Source organism: Anopheles coustani, chromosome X (assembly GCF_943734705.1).
Source record: "Anopheles coustani chromosome X, idAnoCousDA_361_x.2, whole genome shotgun sequence".
Lineage (NCBI taxonomy): Eukaryota > Metazoa > Arthropoda > Insecta > Diptera > Culicidae > Anopheles > Anopheles coustani.
Genome location: NC_071290.1, coordinates 17,612,675 through 17,632,306, shown reverse-complemented (window position 1 = coordinate 17,632,306; position 19,632 = coordinate 17,612,675). Strand labels below are relative to the sequence as shown.

The window sequence follows — 19,632 nt, the reverse complement described above, 5'->3', positions numbered from 1 at the left end:
CCGTCAAAAAAATTATGAAAATCGAAAATATAGAATTTAATCTTCTTATTTATATTGAATACGTCGAAAGATGCTGACTTTGTAATGGTGTGTTTGCCTTTGGCGTTTGTCACGAATATATCTTTTTCAGTTTTGCAGTTCTGTAGATTCACGTGAGCAGTTGATATATAATTTTTGTTGGCGCCTGTATCAATCAAAAATTTAAGAACTCCCTTAGTTGTGAATATTTCTAAATAGGGAATAAAATTATTGTTTATCAAAGTTCTTCCTTTTTTTTCTGATCCATGCGAAAATTTAGCTCATCCAGTTCCGTATCGTTTGTGTTTGCAAATTGTTCTACATCGTTATTATTTATCTGCATTTTAGAATTCACGGTTCTCATTGAGGCATCACTAGCCGTAATCTGTAGGGGCTCGTACCTTCCAGGTAAAGGCTTTGGACTTTGTCGTATCTTACGCGATCCGTACGACGTTGACGGTAGCTCGTATGTATCCGGCTTTTGTTTTCGATCCTGTATCGGTATGCGTTCTAACTTTTTTCGGTATGCAGCGTTAGTATATTCTGCGGATATTGAATACGCTTCGTCTATATTTTTCGGTTTGCTACACCTAACGTACGAGGATAACGATCCCTCAAGGCCATCGATGAAGCGTGTGAGTGTGATAACTCCAATTAAATGATGGACCCCTTCAATAGAATTTTTATATTCTTCGGTCACTGCGGTGATTGCCCTTATTTTAGATGAAACACTTTTTAAGTTATTATAATATTCTAGCAAGGTCTTATTTCCCTGCTTTTCGTAGAAAAGGGTTTGCAAATGGGAAGCTAAATCCCTTTTATCGTCAAAGAAGTTTTGCAATACTTCCTTTATCTCGGGCCACGTGCTAACATTCTCGGCGGCAATGATTGCTTCTCTAGCTTCTCCGGTTATTTTGCTTTTCACTGCCCTAACTATTTGGTCGTAAATTGCACTATTCTTATACTCGTCAAAGAGTTGGAGCGCACTCTCTACGTCCTCGATCCACGCGCGGGTTTCGTGTTTTTTACCTTCGTAAGTGGGTAGATAGCGGATGCTGTCCGGCGTTCTAAAATTTATAATAGACTCGCTTGACCTCGCTTTCAGGCTATTCATTTCCCTGACGAGTTCGTTTTGCGTGTTAGTGAGTTGCCGAATGTGTTCCAGCAACTCTTCCTGAGTATAGTTTGGTTCCATTATTTCCACTAAACGCACTTTACTCACGGCTAGAATATTTGCTCTGCTTCTTTTGGTGCTGCAGCGCGTGCTCTGGAGCGTTCTGAGTATTAAGTTGCTTTCGCTGTTTGGTGTCGTTTTGTAACCCGATGGTCGGGGCGTTTCTTCTGGATCTGCTGCTTCCTCCGCAAGTCCTCTGATATGCTCTCAGGGATGGAATAATCCGGGATAGGATAACGTTATGCAGGGTTCCAGATGGAACGGTTATCGGCTGCGCCAGTTATGAGATGGTCCTTGCTCGTTCGAGCTTCGAGAATCAACTGAACTATATTTTTTGGGATGCTTATCGACTAAGTACAATCTAATCTTATCATTACGCACACTTATATCTTACACTATCTTACAACTACTCGTATATAACGTCCGGGGCCGTAACGTATATATATCGGCGTACAACTAGGATTTTATTCCACTACAACCACTATTGGTACTAGCTCCACTATGGGTGCACTTACCCTAATATGTATCCACAGACGGGAAATTTTTCAAATCAAAGATATGTTTTTCCTCCAAATAACTTGGCTCAAAATTATTATACGCAGCCTTATAATAACACAAATCATGGAAATTAAAATCCTTCCCGAAATCTACAATACCCAGAACCAATGGAGGTGGATCCATCCTTAAGAACAAATTTTACAAATCAACCGGATCAGAAAAGAGCTATGCCTGCTTCTTCACAGCAAATATCAGCTTATCTGATAGATTTAGGTTCTAATACAGGTCCACCAGCAAGGCCCGAAGCTGATTATAATCAGAAATATCAGCCACAACGGTCCAATATGCAGCCACCAAGGGACGAAGCGTATACCCATGGATATGCTGAAACGAATTTTTTAGACCATTCCGCAAATTGGTAAAACCATTCCTCCCATACATCATTTGGCGGACAGTGTCGGAAGAATTTCCATTTTTTATAGATAGTGGATCAAACATACATTTAATATCATTTTTGAAATGAAAATGAAACATGTTAGATAATGAATGTGGCTTTGTAGAACGGTAATGTTGCCATGCCATCGATGATGCGTTGTTGCCATTATAGAGCGCAACTTGTCAGATGAAACCTGCTACTTGTTATTGTTTTGATGGGACTTTGGAATAAAAAGCCGGAAAATGCTGTAAAAAGCCGGAAAATGCTGTAAGCCTGGAAAAACGAACGTTGTTGCAGATGCCTTAAGTCGAGCAGTATATTCAATGACCGCTACGCAACATTCTGCAGAAGAGAGCGATACCTTTTACATTCCTTCAACAGAGGCTCCTTTGAATGCCTTTAGGCACCAAGTCATTTTAAAAGAAGGACAAGATAATGTAGAAATATCTCACCCATTCCCAAATTTTAAACGGATATCAGTAAAAATACAAAACACAGATGAACTAAATATACTAAAACTATTAAAAGACCATTTTAATCCATCGAAGTTGAACGGATTTTTCACTTCAGAATCCTTAATGAGTAAGATACAGGAAGTATACAAGAAAAACTTCAGCCAACAAATATTTTGAAAATACGTTTCACTCAAAGAAAACTAGAGGATGTAGAATCTAGTACCAGACAGATGGATATTATAAACGATGAACATAATAAAGCCCATCGCGGATTGGAGGGAAACAAAGCTAAAATTTTAAGAAAATAAAGTAAAGTGAAACAATTTATAAAGAACTGTCGCTTATGTAATGAATGTAAAAATGACGGAAACCCTTTAAAACAACCAATTTAAAAAACCCCATTACCCAAGGAACCTTTAGAAATAATGCACATAGACATTATTTTCTTAGAGAATCACTACTTCCTCACGTGCATAGATAAATTTTCAAAGTATGCACAGGCAAGGAAAATAGAATCTAGAGCCACAGTGGATATCATTCCCGCTTTGAAAGCCATGATAATGAAAATAAAACCACCCAAGATGTTGGTAATGGACGGCGAAAAATCATTTAATTCTGGGGAAATGACAAATCTGTTAAACATTTACAATTTAGAATCTTATGTAACAGCAACAGGCAGAAGTGAGATGAATGGCATTGTTGAGCGATTCCATTCAACCCTTTTGGAAATTTATCGGATCACAAAATCCGAGAATCCAAGCATTACTACGATCGAAATCATGGAGCTAGCGTTATTCAAATATAACAGCTCAATTCATTCTTGCACGAAGTTTACACCATTTAAAATTATAACACCAACAAATAATAATCCCAAAATATTAGGAAAAGTTTTAGAGAATATTAAGATATAACAAGAAAAAGATGTAAAATATTACAAAAGGGATAAACAATAATCTATTGTACCAGACCAGGCGATGGCTTATATGAAAACGAAAAGAAGATTAAAACATGCCAAACCGTATAAGAAAATGGATATTGATAAGATAAATAGAACCACAGTTACAACAAAGCAAGGAAGAAGAGTACATAAGAATGACATTAAAATTAAAAAGGTTTAATTATTTATTCGCAGGATCCTGCCTAGTTCTCCTGTTTAGTTCCCTAATTGAAACACAATTCACAACGATTATCGAAGAAGAATTAACGAACGCGTACGAAATGTTGAAAAACATGTTCCCTATACGAAGAACTAAAAGATGGGAAACACTAGGTACGGTATGGAAATTTATAGCAGGTACACCTGCTGCGAATGATTTAAGATTAATAAATTCTTCCATAAATGAGCTCATAAACAATAACAATGCACATGTTGTGAAAACAACGGTCCGATAGGCAAGTTTAAATTGAATCGGTTGGAGCCGTCAACAGAAAGCAGTAGTAGTGGTGAGAAGCTGCGTCCGCTAGCTGGTCAAAGACCGTAGGGTCCATCCAAGAAAGACCAGAAAGAAAATTGACGACCAGCTGACGGGCGCGGCTGATAAAATGATAAAAGGGGCTCCAGCCGGGACAATGGCTTTTTCGATCAAAATAAGTTGAAAAAGGAACACGTAAATTTTAGCGTTTGGGACTCTAGAACAAAAATAAAGAATACCACTGCTTAAAAAACGTGTTTTGGAGAAGAAAGAAGGAGAAAGAAAAAGAGTTGACCGAAAACCTGTTGCAGGACGCAACAGCACAAGTTAAAATTAATAGGGACCACTCACAGCAGCTCACGGACACCTTAGATCGTATTCGAGTCAAGTTGAGAATCACGAGAGATACCTAAATAGAATTTTTTTCTCTAAATATTCTATTAAATTTGAAAATCCTGTCCGAAAATTAAGTTTAATTACAGACAGCATTGTCTTAGTGAAGTTGGGAGTAACAATCCCTCGTATTTTGAATAGAAAAGAAATGGATATGATTGTAAGAAACGTGCGAAAACAGAATCTAACTATTCATACTACAACCGAGGCGCGTTCATTTATAAACACGAAGATAGTGACGGATAATAACGAAATTTTGTTCATAATTAGCAGTTCGAAGCTAAGGATTGAATCATAAAAAAAATTCAAGTGTATTCGGTTACGAATAGAGATAAGAAAATACATGTTCCACACTCCCTCTACCTATCCTCCGATAAGCAAGCATTCATGGTAACAACATTGGAAAAAATGATCTATAAGATGGATGACCTTAAGGAAGACAACTCGTCATGTGTTCCCAAAATCATTTAAAGCAGGAATCCAGCATGTAATTTCTTCGTTGATACCGCCGAAAAAGAGGTAATCAACTTAGATGCTACACACATTATAATCAATTCGGCCGTTGATTTCATACTGGACTCCACATGTGGAATTGAAAGGAGGAACCTAACTGGATCATTTCTCGTACGGAGTTCCCGGGATCGCCATTGAGCTTGCCAATCTACGGCGTACACATCGAGCCACAGAAGATGTTAAACCTGAGCCTAGAACATCTTCACTCCCTACATCTCGAGCTACGCAGCGAGATGAGGCAGATACGGCTGGAGACAGACAGCATCACATGGACGGCATGGTCGCTTCCAAGCCTAATAGGTATGCCACTTCTGTGCATCATCGTCATGTCAGTATGCTACTTGATTTGAATTCGGAACAACAAGAAAACCGAATTGATCGTCAACACTCATCAAGTACATCCAACATCTCTAGCGTCCAGCGAATCCAAGAGTTCATCTTACCAGCCGCTGACAATGATGGAACTTTTTCGTACGGAGCCTCAAATTTTAGAGAGGGCAAGTTATAGGACGGCTACCTCCCACCATCGCCATCCTTCACCGACTACCCAACACGGCTCCAGACGCACGGCTTATTCCACCACAGGCTACAGGACGGCTACCCGTCACCGTCGCCATCCTCCACCGGCTAGGCGACATGGCTCCAGACGCTCGGGTTATTCCAGCACGGGATGGTCACCGTCGACATCCTGCACCGTCCAGGCGACACGGCTCCAGACACTCGGGTATTAGAATATCCTGCCTACAAGAATACCTGAGATGCATCCGGCACCCAGGACACATAGCAGTGTACCTGGGAAGGATTCTCCGGGTCCGGATGGAATTCCGAATGGGGCAGTGGCAGCTGCCATCCGTGAGTTCCCGGGGACGTTTCGCCGCATCTTCCAGGACCTCCTCGATAGCGGATGCTTTCCGGAACAGTGGAAGACCCAGCGACTGGTCCTGCTGCCCAAGGCGGGGAAACCACCGGGCCAAGCGTCATCCTTTAGGCCCCTATGTATGCTCGACACTGTCGGTAAAGTGTTCGAACGCATAGTCCCTGATCGCCTGAACGACCATCTGGAGGCCCCACTGCCAGACGGTCCACGCCTTTCTCCCCGGCAATACGGTTTCCGTAAGGGGAGATCAACGGTGGAAGCGATCCAGGAGGTGGTGAAGGCCGGGGCACGCGCGATGACCTTCAACCGCACCAACAAGCGAGACCGACGTTGCTGCATGGTGGTCGCGTTGGACGTGCGCAACGCCTTTAACTCGGCCAGCTGGACCAGGATAGGAGAGGCGCTTCAGGAGAAGGGTGTTCCGGGCTCGCTCCTGAACATCATTGGGAGCTACTTCCGCGGCAGGGTACTCCACTACACAACGAGCGCCGGGACGGTGACCCGACACATCACTGCAGGCGTTCCACAGGGCTCCGTTCTGGGGCCTTCCCTGTGGAATGTCATGTATGACGGTGTCTTGTCCTTGCAGCTACCCCCCGGGGTGGAGATAGTGGGATTCGCCGACGATTTAGTGCTTACGGTTCCCGGCCGGACGCCAAGGGAAGCATCATCGCTGGCTACCCAATCCGTCATTCTCGTGCAGCGGTGGATGGCAGAACACCAGCTGTCTCTGGCGCTGCAAAAGACGGAGATAGTGATGATCAGCAGTCTGCGGCGGGGCCACCCGAGGGTGCCGGTACGCATCGGGGGGACGATACTTCGTTCGCGGCGCCACATACGATACCTCGGCGTCCAAGTGGAGGACCACCTGTCGTGGAATTTCCACGTGCAGGCCGTCACCGAGAAGGCTACTAAAATCAACAGGGCGATAGGATACCTCCTGAAGAACCACGGTGGACCGTCTAGCGTTCGACGCCGCACCATGGCCAGTGTGGCAACTTCCATCATGCGATACGCTGCCCCGGTGTGGTGGAAGGCAACGGAGCTGCAGACTAATCGGCGCAAGTTAAATAAGGTCCACAACCGGTCAGCAAAGATGGTGGCTAGTACTTTCCGTACTGTTAAGTACGACGTCGCCACCGTCGTAGCTGGCTTGCCGCCAATCGTGGACCTTATACAAGAGGACCATCGCTGCCATGAGCGGAGACGAACGACAGGCGGTGCTCCCGCAGTGATCCGAAAGGAGGAGCGAGCGGAAACGTTCCGGAGGTGGCAACGGGACTGGGACGCATTGGCACGGGACCCAGTCCGCTCGAGCAGATTCGTTCGTTGGAGCCATCAGATGATCCCGGACGTGGAGCGGTGGGTAGCCCGGAAACATGGACGGGTGAACTTCCACTTGTCCCAGGTGCTGACGGGGCATGGATTTTTCCGTCAGTACTTGTGCTCCAGGAAGTTCACCCGATCCCCGGGTTGCCCGGCCTGCTCAGGCACCGACGAGACGCCTGAGCATGTCCTTATTCAGTGTCCACGGTTCGCGGAGGTGCGGGAGCGACTGCTTCTGGCCGTGACGGCAGAAAACATCAACGAGCACCTGCTTCACAGCCAGGAGTCGTGGGACCGCATAGATGAGGCGGCTAGGCTGATTATGTCCGAGCTCCAGCGGATTTGGAACGCCGAGCGCAGCGCAGCAGCAGAACGCGAGACGGCCGCCGCTAGGCGTAGTGCGACGGCGCGGGCAACGGCCCAGGATCGCTCCAGGACGGGCCGATTTGGACGCGACCCGACACTACGGGCCAGAATCCAGGCCATGGACGAGACAACAAGGCGCGACTTCCGGCGAAGAGCGGGGCAGCTCCTCGCCAAAATCAGGCGGCTCCGAAGACGCCAGCGTCGGATGCCACCCGGGATCTACGCGGCGACGATGGCGCGTAACGTGGCGCTACTTAGGCATCACGACGCAGCGCCGGATCGGCAGGGTGCAACAGCAGCAGCACTTCAGGACGCTGAGATGCGACTCAGCAACGCCCGACGAAACCAACGAAATGCCCGCCAGCGGGCTTATCGGAGGCAAAGACGGGAAGAAGGCCAAGCCCAGCGTGGGCGAGAACTTGAAAATGCGGCCCAATAAGGGCAACATATAGTAGGAGGAAAAGGCTCGATAGCCAGATGCTCGCCCCCACACAGCTCGACCGTGTAGGTGCATGCTGTGCGAGGGCACCAAAAGAGCTCGAGAAGGGAGTAGACAATTTATTTCCAACTGTGATAAGATGAATCCTTCCCTTTCCCTCGTTACTCCGTTCCTGATAGAATGTAACTTATAAATAGGACATAAATTGTAAGCGACATCACTCTCAGTACACCAGTCGAATAATAAACGTCGTAAAGACACAGAACTCTAAGAACCTGATTTCAACCCCGAAATCCAGAATCGTTAACTCCAGCTTTGCGGATGAAAAGGAGCGGAAACCAAAGGTGTCTTATTTGACATCTGTCAAGCTGTTGCATACTGAGCAAAATGAATGAATTTTCCTCTTCATTACTTTTCCAAATTTTCGCTCCTTATAAAAAACAAGGTTATCAAAATTCAAAAATCCTACTTACCGAAAGCCGCCAAAAGATTGCATGAAATGTGCTAACAGAGCTAAAAGAAACAAATTAAACTTTTGTAAATTTTAAGCAATGTTATACAGAAATAAGAATAAAGTTAAATTACTTACTTCATTCCCTTTGATTTCCGCTGCTGCTACATGATTGAAGTGTTGCAAAAAGCATCTTATTCGTGGATTAAACAGAACTGCCTCGTATCCATTCTGCTTGTACAATAATCAACAATTGCATCATTGTCTACTTTTTTAAACCCCTTGCTTAAGCTTAACACTTTGTTGATTGGAGACGAAGATCTTCATCTGTATTTGACTGCACAATGTTGACGGGCAGACGAACATATCCGTGCACACCGATGCACGGCTTGCTTAACACTAGAACTACCTTACCAGCCATTTTGACTGGTCAGGTACTTTTTCAATCAAATTTATTTCTTAAGGCTGAACAATTCCACCAAATGTTAATGCGTAACTTTCACGCATCCAATGGAATGTTCATGTTTATGTATTCAAACATAAAATTTTCTTTTTAATATTGAAAATAATTTGCGCTAAGGTTTCAAGCGTAAAAATCGCGGTAGCTCTAGTGTAAATAGAACATTTGTTTTATTTGTTCGATACGTCGTTACCATTTCGATTGTTCGTTCGTAACCGATTAATATCGGCCTTATTTTTCTTTGGAATGCTCGTGTAATTGCTCGTTACCATTGCTAGTTGCTATGCTCGTGAACGTACTCGCGGCGAACCTCGGTGAGAGCAGCTAGTTTTAGGTAAAAAGCGCAAGTTATCCAAGTGTTACAACGGAGAAAAATAAAAAAGAATGTATTACATCATACTCATACACATTTTATTTCTATACTTACCATACACTCACTAAAATGATCAAACGGTCATTTCTGTTTTGAAACAGAATGGACAATGCATCTGTTTTCAAAGAAACGTGAACAATGCAGATAGACATCCTGTCCATTCGTTTCTCAAGTACACATACTTTGAGGAACGAAAAAATTAGGTTGTACTAATATGATTCAACAAGACATAAACCAATCTTCTCTCTTGTTACCAATCTCAAAGCTTCAAATCGTGTACAAAGCAATCACAGTAACCACAATCAACTTTCGTAGCTAGCGGCAATAGTAAATGAACTATGTTTTTCCACTCAATTATCTTGTAATCCAGTTACAAAAGCACACACACGTGTTAGAATGCACGGAACTATTAGTATAAGCTTGTTTTCAATAATGCCAAATAGTGTGCGCCATTTCCCGTGACAAACTTAATTCACACACCGTTCTTCACTATCACTTTTCCTGGAAGTTACACTTGCACGGCTTTGCGGATGAAAATGAACGGAAACCAAAGGTGACATTTGACATCTGGCAAGCTGTCGCTCAGTTATTTTAAATAATAATAAATACACACAGTCTGTATATATATGAGAACGAAAAGCCAATGGGCAAAATAACTAAGTGATGCCTCATTGTTTTGCTCGGTTTAAGCACAATTGTAGGAGTGTTGGCGTGCCTTAAAGTGAAACGCCAGTTAGAAGAAACAATCGCGCGGAATAAAATGTATGCTACTACCTATATGAAAAAGTACACGAACTGATGCAGAGGTGCATACCAAAATTTGCGGAATGATTCATAAGTGCATAGCCGGTTACGGATTGGAAGAATCGTCAAAAATTACAAAATTATAGCGTGTTCAAAAGGGCGATCAAAAAGATCACAAAGATGCATTCGGGCAACATTTAAGAGCAAATTAAGTTCAAGTAAAACGACAAAAAAGTCGTTGCACTGCTGAATTTGGAAAAAATCAATGCAACTTTCATCAGCTCTAACAATTGGCGATACTATACAATTGCAATTCAAAGCAAATCAAGCAACGGGATATTAAACTAGATCATAATTTTGGATAAATCCAGATGGCGGTCTCGAATAAGTTGACAATGATGAAAAATTTCCTATGTCTCAGGAAATAAAAGCGAATTAAGTGCATCATTGTTATAATAGCAACTTGAACAGGCGTTAAATACATGTTAACATCATACGAGTAATGTTCGACAAAACCATAGTCAAATGTTTATCAGCGTATCAAAGATTGATAAAAAAATATAAAAAACAAATCCCACTCACCGTTTGTTTTCGCGATATTTGTTTTCATCGCTCCATGCGATATTTGTTTTGTTCATCCATGAACCTAAACATAACTGCATCACACTGACGGAAAATAAACACTTGTCCACGTTATACAGTTATATAATCTAGAAAATAGAAATTCCTAACCTTTATTAAGATATACTAATATACAATATGACTGTATAATACTTACATCACATTTCAGCACTGAAATACCTTAAAATAAGGTAGGACAAAATAAACTGCCCAGAGAAACAAAACGTAGAAAATCCATATGAAAACCTATAAGCAAAAGTAAGATCACTAGACCAATATCACATCAAACCAATTAAAAACCAGAAGCTGAAACAGAAAAAAAAAACAAGTTTTGTTTGTATTTGTATTTAGAAGGCGATTTAAAAAAGGGAATAGGCGGATATGAACCATCAATTAGTTCGATCCTTTTACTGTAACAACCCTTTTTAGTAAGTAAGTCTGTGCTTGATCTAGATTTCAGATAAACTAATTATTCTACATCTTATAGCTGAGTAATACTGCAGCTTAGCAACTTATTCACAAATCACGGTTAAAAAACTCTGAAACAAAGACAAACAATTGAAATGATGAAACCTTAAGACAAATGAAACCAAAATTTATCATAGTTTTATTTAGGAAGTTTTATCACAGCTGATACAAAGCAAAAACTGGTTAATTAGGCTTCAGAAAAAGAAATCAGACGGGCAAACATGGTGTACATGAAATACTTTTCTTTTGATATTATCAAAACTTTTTAACTTTTCTGCTGATATTATGCGCGTCGCATGGAAGTGAAACTAGGAAAACAAATCGCTCATAAAATATGACATTGTAACGAATCAGGCAAGTCACTTATCTAAGCACTTCAATGACAATTCAAACTTGCAAACTTAATCTCGGAAGCAGCAGAGTGCAACCATGCATTTTCTCTACAAGCTCTACGAATTGACCGTACAAAGTAATAATTTTCATTGACTTGATTACCCGCAGCTTTCCGATGCTTATACAATGATTAAAATTTACATACTGCTTTGAAAAGCACACTGACCATAATGAATGAATTTTCACTCTTCATTACTTTTCCAAATTTTCGCTTCTTATAAAAACAAGGGAATCAGAATTCAAAAATCCTACTTACCGAAAGCCGCCAAAAGATTGTCTGAAGTGTGCTAACAGAGCTAAAAGAAACAAATTAAACTTTAGTAAATTCTAAGCAATGTTATACAAAAATAAGAATAACTATTTTTGCTAGCTGTTAAATTACTTACTTCATTCCCTTTGATTTTCGCTGCTGCTACATGATTCAAGTGTTGCAAAAAGCATCAAGCCGTTCTATAATCGCGTAATACTTATGAAGTTCTTAATAGTTATTTCATTTAACATCCTTACTAACGAACCTTCACGGGGTTCATAAGATTTGAAAAAAGAAAGATGGAAGATTCTTGCAAAAATTAAATTTGTAATCAAATTTGGAGCAAATATTAAATTCTATGTAAATGAATCAAATTTAAAGTTTAACGATAAACATTTGAAACAAAGAAAATTATGTCATTAAAATGCTTTACGATTTCTGCGTTTAACGTTTAATGATTGAAATGATTTTCATACGAAATAGTTCAGATTCTTCATCACATCATCTATGTCACTAAAATGCTTTATGTTTTCTGCGTTTAACGATTAATGATAGAAATGATTTTCATACGAAATAGTTCAGATTCTTCATCCAAGTACACCTTTGCTTTAACCTTCATAAAGAAATCCAGTATCTAAAAAAAACAGATAAGAACGAAAAATTATTCCATAAAGTATACCTTCAGGTTAAAGAATCTGAATGAGAATGAGAAGAATCACTACTTACTTTCTATATGATATTCCGAACAGAAAAGCTTCCTTGTGAGCCCTGAGGTGTATCGGCGCTTGGGGCACGATTTGTCAAGCTGGGAGAAGAGTCCCAGGTCTATCAAAAAGAATTGATTTTCACAGTCCGCAGTTAGCTTGACCGCCCGGATCCAGGCGCCTTCGAAGTTTACCAAACATCCATAGTTATGTTCGGGCTCTCCTAAGTATTCGTTCCGATTAAACTGATCCGTTGCCTCGAGCTTGATCGTTTTCACTGCCGTGGGGTTGTCATGGAACGCACTTTGGCGCCCAAAAGATACTGTGACTCGACGTGACGCAACTCCACCGTTTTAACACCCGACGTGGGACCGTCCTCCACAAGCATTAACTCAAACTGGTGCGCCTCGACCAGCTCGTTGAGGAAATGTTTCACAGCCTTTGTAAACGGCGCTCCTTCACGAAGAACAACGGCATGCGTTAGGCAGTTGGCATACTTCACAGAAGCGTCGCGAATTTCCTTCATCTGGCGCCAAGGGAGGGTTACCAAGTTTCCAAAATCAGGGAACACCACGGTACCATTGTATCCTTCGACCTTCGTGACGACGGCACGGTAGAAATAACCGTCAAACGGAGCGAACACAATGTCACCCTCTTGCGGTGGTTGCAGCAGTTCCTCATCTATCTCATCCGCATGCTTCATGCAACGCGTTATGTAACTCAGGAACGGATCATCATTCCCACCGTACACCTCGTGAATGTGCAGCCATTTCTTCGAAACGGACGAAATGGCCACCTTGCTGCCAACCGGCGGGAAAGGATCGAACGCAATGGTCCGCTTCGTCGTCGCTGCCTTCTTTTGAATTCTCTTCAATAGCGTCGAGGATGGTTGTTGCGGAGAAGCATTGGATGCTTTTGTAGGATTGGGCCCCTGGTTCTGCTCTCGCTGTTGTAGTTGTTGATGCACCGCTTTCTTTGTATTCTCCGGCACGGCAGCACGATTCGACTTTTTTTCCGGAGGATTCGGAGCTTGCGGTTTGTTCTGTAGCTCTTTCAAATCCTGTTTTGTTTTTTGGAGTTGCTCTTGCTGCGGCTGCTGCTTTACTTGTGGCTCGTTTTCGATATTTTTTTGCGGTACGCGTTTCTCTGTCGTCGGGTTTTTCTTGGGACCATTCGACACGGCCACATTAGCAGCTCCATCGGAGTACAAACTTGGGTGCGGTCGATGTTTTATTAACAAGGGTCTGGCAATGAGAAACATTACAACATATTTTTAAAAAGTTTCCAATGTCCATAGAATCCCTAACAACTAAGAAAATGGTAATTGTCACGAATGGAAACAAGGTAGGGTTGATACTGCTGACATTCGTCAACAAGCCGGCGCAAACTACGGTGTAGTTACACCGATTACACCGATTAAGGATTACGCCTACCCAAGGTAGGAGTATAAAAGCGGGAGAATTGTAAAGGAAGGCTCCATTCAAGTTGCAAATCGATCGCCAAATAAAGCACTAAATTTGTGGCGCATCCACAAGCGACCAAAATTTACTTTCGCGTAAAACGATTTGCAACAGTAACAATTATTTCCTGAATGCAAACGATGTGTGAAAGTGGGGAATTCAGCTAGGAAACCACAGTTTAGTTGTGTCGGGTTTTTGGTGTTCTTGGAGATTAGGCTTTCCTACTTCACTACCCAAACCTCCATTTGCGTGACTTCGAACTGGGTTATTATTCACTTTAAACATTCAAGTTCACATTTTAAGAGAAATACACATAAATCGGAAATTAGATTGGAAGGTGGTTTCCATTACTTACGCCATACAGATTTTGCGATGTTTGGCAAAATCAGCATCGCGGCATTGTTGGCTGCAGTACGAAGCAAAACAAATGCCGCACATGAAACCCGCATCAATCTTACGGCATTTCACGCATCCGTCCAGCAAATCTTCCCTCATGATGCTATCTCGCGACACGGGATCAGACGATTTTGAGCTGGATTTTGATTTCTAGCATGAATAAAAAACAAAGTACAAAATAAGCAAGATTACCATAGTTTCAATTCTTCGGAAATACAAACCTGCTCACTCGACAAGGTGCGGACACTTCGGTTATGAAAGGGCCAGTTGTCCATTGGTTCTATAGAAACAACGCTTGGATCATCCGCCAATGCCCTCTTCGCATTCTTGGCAGAACTGTGAATTCCGTGTAAATCTTTTGTAGTATCAACCAAGTAAGGTTAGCCGCATCGATCAACGATCTTACCTCGCTTTCTTGTATTTCACGTTCACAACGTCAGGGGCGTAGGGTGCAACGAAAACCTGGTACGTTGGTCCGAATGTTTGCAGCAACGAACGAGCATCTTTCCCATTGTCTAACGTAAAACTGTTATTAGTCGTGGTAAATTTGAAGCACGTGGGATCAGACATAGTTGAAAACGATTTTCGGCAACACAATAAGCTTCGAGTTCCAGATTCCAAATGGCGCTGAAATGCCGAATGACAGATGAACTAGTGTTGGCAGAATCGGGATTCGGAAGATTCGAAGATTCGATCCCTACACGAATTTAACCGTCACCCGTTCAACCAAACCTACATACGTAGACGTTCAACCGGACTACCCGGGTAGTCCATACATTTTGTATGGGAGATTGCATTTTTCTGTACTTAAGACTTAATAACTTTTTATCCAGACGTCGGATCGATTTGAAATTTTCAGTGAAGATACTTGAGGGTGTTTTCTAAAATATTCTATAATTTTTGTAATTTTAAAAATTCATTAAGTATGTTTATTCGGGGTTCCAAAAAATTTCACCCTTGACATCTTCAACCACCTACCTATTTTATACCATATATTATAAATGAGGGTTTGCTTTTTTGCATTCTAAGGTGTTTAATTTTAAGCCAAGATGCAGAATTATTTCATAATTTCAGGAAAGTAGTTTTTTCACTACTCTTACTCTTATACATACGTACAGTGTCGGTTTGTTGTAAATAGCATGCAAAGTGATGCCATATATAGCGTAGTATGCGTGGTGAAAAGAGTCTACGCATTATCGAATTCGAAGAAATTTTCAAACACGATCAAACTTGTGCCGCTAATAAATCGTTGCTCAATAGTTTTCCTTCATTTGCGGGTTAGTTGGTTTGCATCACTCGAACGAGTAAGGACGAAGTTCACTTGTGTGTTTTGAAAACTGATTTCTGATACATCTATTATTCATCATTGAGCTATTCTAGAATTAAAGCAAACAAAGTAAGTTTTGTAACAATGTAGATGTAAATTTGAATAAATATAAAAAGAAAATATTATTTTTTAGAAAATAACGAAAAATGGACGACATCGAATGGCTGACTATCGAGGAAGTTCAAAACCTTAGTGAAAACGATAGAGAACTCTACGAAAAAAGAATCCTTTCTTTATTGGAAAGTAGTGATGATGAAGAGTATGATGAATGTTTTGGTTCTCAAATAGCTGAGGAAGAGCAGCATACTGTTTTCGTCTGGGACAACAAAGAAAATTCTGATGGCGAAGAGCTACAAATACCTGAGTATAATCCAATCGAAACTGACAGTGAAAATGATTTTGAGATGAACAGTGAATATCAAGAAGCCACAAATGGATACATTGCAAAAGATCACACTATTTGGTCAAGTGAACCATCAATACATAGAAAAACTTTAGCACACAACATTCTTCGGTCTCCATCTTCAGGTCCAACACGTAAAACTCATGGTCTGAGTATTTTACACACTTTCAAACTTTTAATTTCTCCTGAAATTTGCGATATAATTGTTAGAGAGTCAAACAGGAAATACAGGCAATATGTTGAGCAAATGAATTCCCAAAACCCATCAACAACAGTTCGGGCAATGAAACCGATTAGTGCAGCTGAATTTGATGCATATTTAGGAATTTTATTACTGGCTGGAGTTACTCATTCCAATAATGTGTGTCCAGATGATATGTGGAAAACTACCTCTCATCCTCTTTTCAGAGCAGCAATGAGTCTTAACCGTTTTAAAGAAATAAGTCGCTTCATTCGTTTTGATAATGGGATAACGCGCGCTGAACGTAAGAAAAGCGATAAATCTGCGGCAATATCGAATATTTTCAAAATGCTTATTAAAAACCTCCAAGCCAGTTATGTCGCAGGATCTAATGTTACAGTAGACGAACAGCTATTTCCCTATCGCGGTGGTACTGGGTTTACCCAATATATGCCGTCCAAGCCTGCCAAATACGGAATTAAAGTGTGGTGGGTGTGCGATGCCATTTCGTCTTTTCCTCTCAATGGAGAAATTTATACGGGCTTGGGTCCATCTGGTCAGCGAGAACATAATCAAGGGGAACGTGTTGTGAAACAGTTATGTAATATGTTTCGAGGTAGTGGCCGTAGCGTTATTTGTGACAATTTTTTTACTAGTTTTAATTTGGCAATTTCATTGATGTTAGATTATAAATTAGCTTTATTGGGTACAGTAAACAAAAAACGTACTTTTATTCCAGCTAGCTTTTCTAACCCATATGGCAGAGAAGTTGAATCAACATTATTTGGATTTAGCGAAAACGTTACAATGTGCTCATATATTCCCAAAAAAAATAGGTGTGTTGTACTTTTGTCCACAATACACTATGATAAAGAAGTTCAAGGCCCAAAACAAAAACCAACAATGATATATGACTATAATAAGTACAAAGGAGGGGTGGACAATTTGGATAAAAATCTGAACGAATATACTACAAAGAGAAAGACTAAAAGATGGCCTCTTGCATTTTTTTTCAATATCCTAGATATAGCAGCATTCGCGGCATTTATTATATATTCACAAAATAATCCACATATAAACAAAAAAAATAACAGAAGACCATTTCTTTTACAACTCAGCGAACAATTATCCATGCCGGAAATTCAAAAACGTGCGGAAAACGTTCAGCTAATGAAACATTTCGGACCACGTAGTGCAATAGAATGTATGCTAGGCCAACCTTCTTTGTCAGAACAAAACACTTCCATACAAAACCAGGAAACTCGAGATGCAACAGGGAGAATTAAGCACAAAGGTGCATGTCATTTGTGCACAATGAAAAGATCGACTCGAAAAGCATGCGAAATATGCCAAAAACCAGTTTGTGTAGAGCATTCCTACAACAAAACTGTATGTTATAACTGTGTTTAGTATAAGATTTAGATTTCAAACGTAGACGTAAGACATAGTTACTTAAGATTATGGATTTGTACGGCAAATAAAAGAACTCTTTGAATTTTTAAGATCACCCAAAATTTTGAAAATGTGTTCGGTTAATGTTACTATCCCTCAAGCATCCCTATTTAGTTTCTAGGAACAAAATTAAACACCTTAGAATGCAAAAAAGCAAACCCTCATTTATAATATATGGTATAAAATAGGTAGGTGGTTGAAGATGTCAAGGGTGAAATTTTTTGGAACCCCGAATAAACATACTTAATGAATTTTTAAAATTACAAAAATTATAGAATATTTTAGAAAACACCCTCAAGTATCTTCACTGAAAATTTCAAATCAATCCGACGTCTGGATAAAAAGTTATTAAGTCTTAAGTACAGAAAAATGCAATCTCCCATACAAAATGTATGGACTACCCGGGTAGTCCGGTTGAACGTTTGAGGGGTATCAACCGAAAAACGCAAATAAAAATTATTTAAATTCCTTGGAAAATTTTTTTTCTTAAGCAAAACGATAGAAAATGAGTTTTTCTAGGCATTCTGAAAATTTCATGCCGATACGTCAATCCAATCAAAAGTTAGAACAAAACAAAACTCAAAAAACTACCCGGGTAGGCGGTTGAACGGGTGACGGTTAAAAGACTCGAATCCCGTTTGGCGAAATCTCAAGGTTCGAATCCCATCTGACCATCCGTCCACACGGCGCTGCGACAATTCTGCGACCGGGGTTTCTGCGACCGATTTGTGCTCACCGGAAGTGTCAAAGTAATCAAAAGTAGCCCAAGTCGGCCATCTTGCATGTCAAAAGTGTCGCAGAAACTCCCGCCGGCACTGGGTCGCAGCGTTGGACAATCTGGCCAACGTTTTCGTCGCAACTTTCTGCGACATTACAAAAAGACCGTTATTCGTATGTAAAAATGGTCATTGTCGTGGTTTGTTCGACGAGAAGGAGTTTTGATATAGTAAATAAATATACTGGCGTACTAATTCATGTTTTTAATTCGTTTTTTTTTTAACTATTGTGTTAAAATGAAAGAATGTAAATAATAATTTTAATGTAAATGCATATAGCATATTTTTGTTATTCTAGAAAGTCAACAGCATTAAAGTAAAAACAAGTAACGCCGGTTTGTTCGACGAGAAGAAGTTTTAATATAGTAAATAAATATACTGACGAATTAATTCATGCTTTTAATCCGGTTTTTAATTCAACTATTGTATTAAAATTTATAAATGTAAATAATAACTTAAGTGTAAATGCGCCCTATGGCATATTTTGGGGAATCATTACATGGGTAAGCATTCTAGAAAGTCAAAAACATTAATGTAAACACAAGCATACATTTACAATTGTATGTTGTAACAATTGTTGCGTTGTTGCTAGTTTTGGGTACTCAACTCGATGCCCCGCGATAGGGTAGTTAGCCACACTTCATTCATCAACAGATTATCCATCTTTTACTTTTTGTGTGCATTGAAATAAGATCTTGTTTGCTTTGAAAGAAGATTTTTGAGTTAACTGAAAAATCAAAAACAAAAACCTCTTTGCGCCGCAAAGTTTTTTGAGTTTGCGGCTCGTGTAGCATGGCTCACAGAATTGGTACCGCAAAACGCGGCTACACGAACTGCAAAGATTTTGACGTAAACTTATATGGTTTTTGAGTTTGCGGTTGGAGTTTGCGGCTCGTGTAGCAGGCCGGTACTCCTTTGAAAAATAACGAATTTCGGGCGTTTCCAGACAGATAGCCGGAAAGTCTTGGCTCACCGGCATTACGAGTGTGAGACCTAACTACTATCTTTTCCTGCAAATATGTTGGTACCAGGCCTTTCAAAATTTTGTACACAAAGACCACAGTTCCAAAGGAACACTATCCACTGCTTAAACTGTTCCGACTGTTTCTTGGATTGGGATTCGGATTTGGGGATTTGGTTTACTTACCTGCCGGTGCAATCTAGCTTTAAAGCTTCTTCTTCTTTTCTCTTCTCTATATCTATAAAAATGAATGTTTGTATGTTCGTGATGCTAAAACTCAAAATCGGCTTGACCAATCTTGATGA

General features: G+C 40.7%; 2 protein-coding genes, 1 long non-coding RNA gene and 1 pseudogene across 3 annotated transcripts; 1 reads left to right on the top strand and 3 right to left on the bottom strand.

Annotated features, from left to right (window-relative positions):
• Positions 1-256: 256 nt before the first annotated feature.
• LOC131269377 (uncharacterized) lies at positions 257-1,213 on the bottom strand. The gene has a single exon (XM_058271725.1). The coding sequence runs from the start codon at positions 1,211-1,213 to the stop codon at positions 257-259; it is 957 nt and encodes a 318-aa protein (XP_058127708.1).
• A 1,491-nt stretch (positions 1,214-2,704) lies between these two features.
• On the top strand, positions 2,705-5,249 carry LOC131269376 (uncharacterized; annotated as a pseudogene).
• Positions 5,250-10,721: 5,472 nt separating this feature from the next.
• On the bottom strand, positions 10,722-12,018 carry LOC131269184 (uncharacterized). Its single transcript, XR_009178987.1, has 3 exons — positions 11,804-12,018; positions 11,674-11,713; positions 10,722-10,862 (listed from the first exon to the last, which is right to left on the bottom strand). It is a non-coding gene; the product is annotated as an uncharacterized LOC131269184 (long non-coding RNA).
• Positions 12,019-12,164: 146 nt separating this feature from the next.
• Positions 12,165-14,797, bottom strand: LOC131269375 (uncharacterized). The gene is made up of 3 exons (XM_058271724.1): positions 14,634-14,797; positions 12,394-13,615; positions 12,165-12,301 (listed from the first exon to the last, which is right to left on the bottom strand). Exons 1-2 carry the CDS (start codon positions 14,795-14,797, stop codon positions 12,646-12,648), a joined length of 1,134 nt encoding a protein of 377 aa, XP_058127707.1. The 3' UTR covers positions 12,165-12,301; positions 12,394-12,645.
• Between the last annotated feature and the right edge of the window lie 4,835 nt (positions 14,798-19,632).

Excerpts from the sequence above, each read along its gene's own strand:
- LOC131269375 (XM_058271724.1), bottom strand. The coding sequence starts at position 14,797 with ATGTCTGATCCCACGTGCTTCAAATTTACCACGACTAATAACAGTTTT. Across the intron at positions 13,616-14,633 it reads GTGAAATACAAGAAAGCGAG|ACCCTTGTTAATAAAACATC; the intron begins GTAAGATCGTTG and ends TCTCATTGCCAG.
- LOC131269377 (XM_058271725.1), bottom strand. The coding sequence starts at position 1,213 with ATGGAACCAAACTATACTCAGGAAGAGTTGCTGGAACACATTCGGCAA.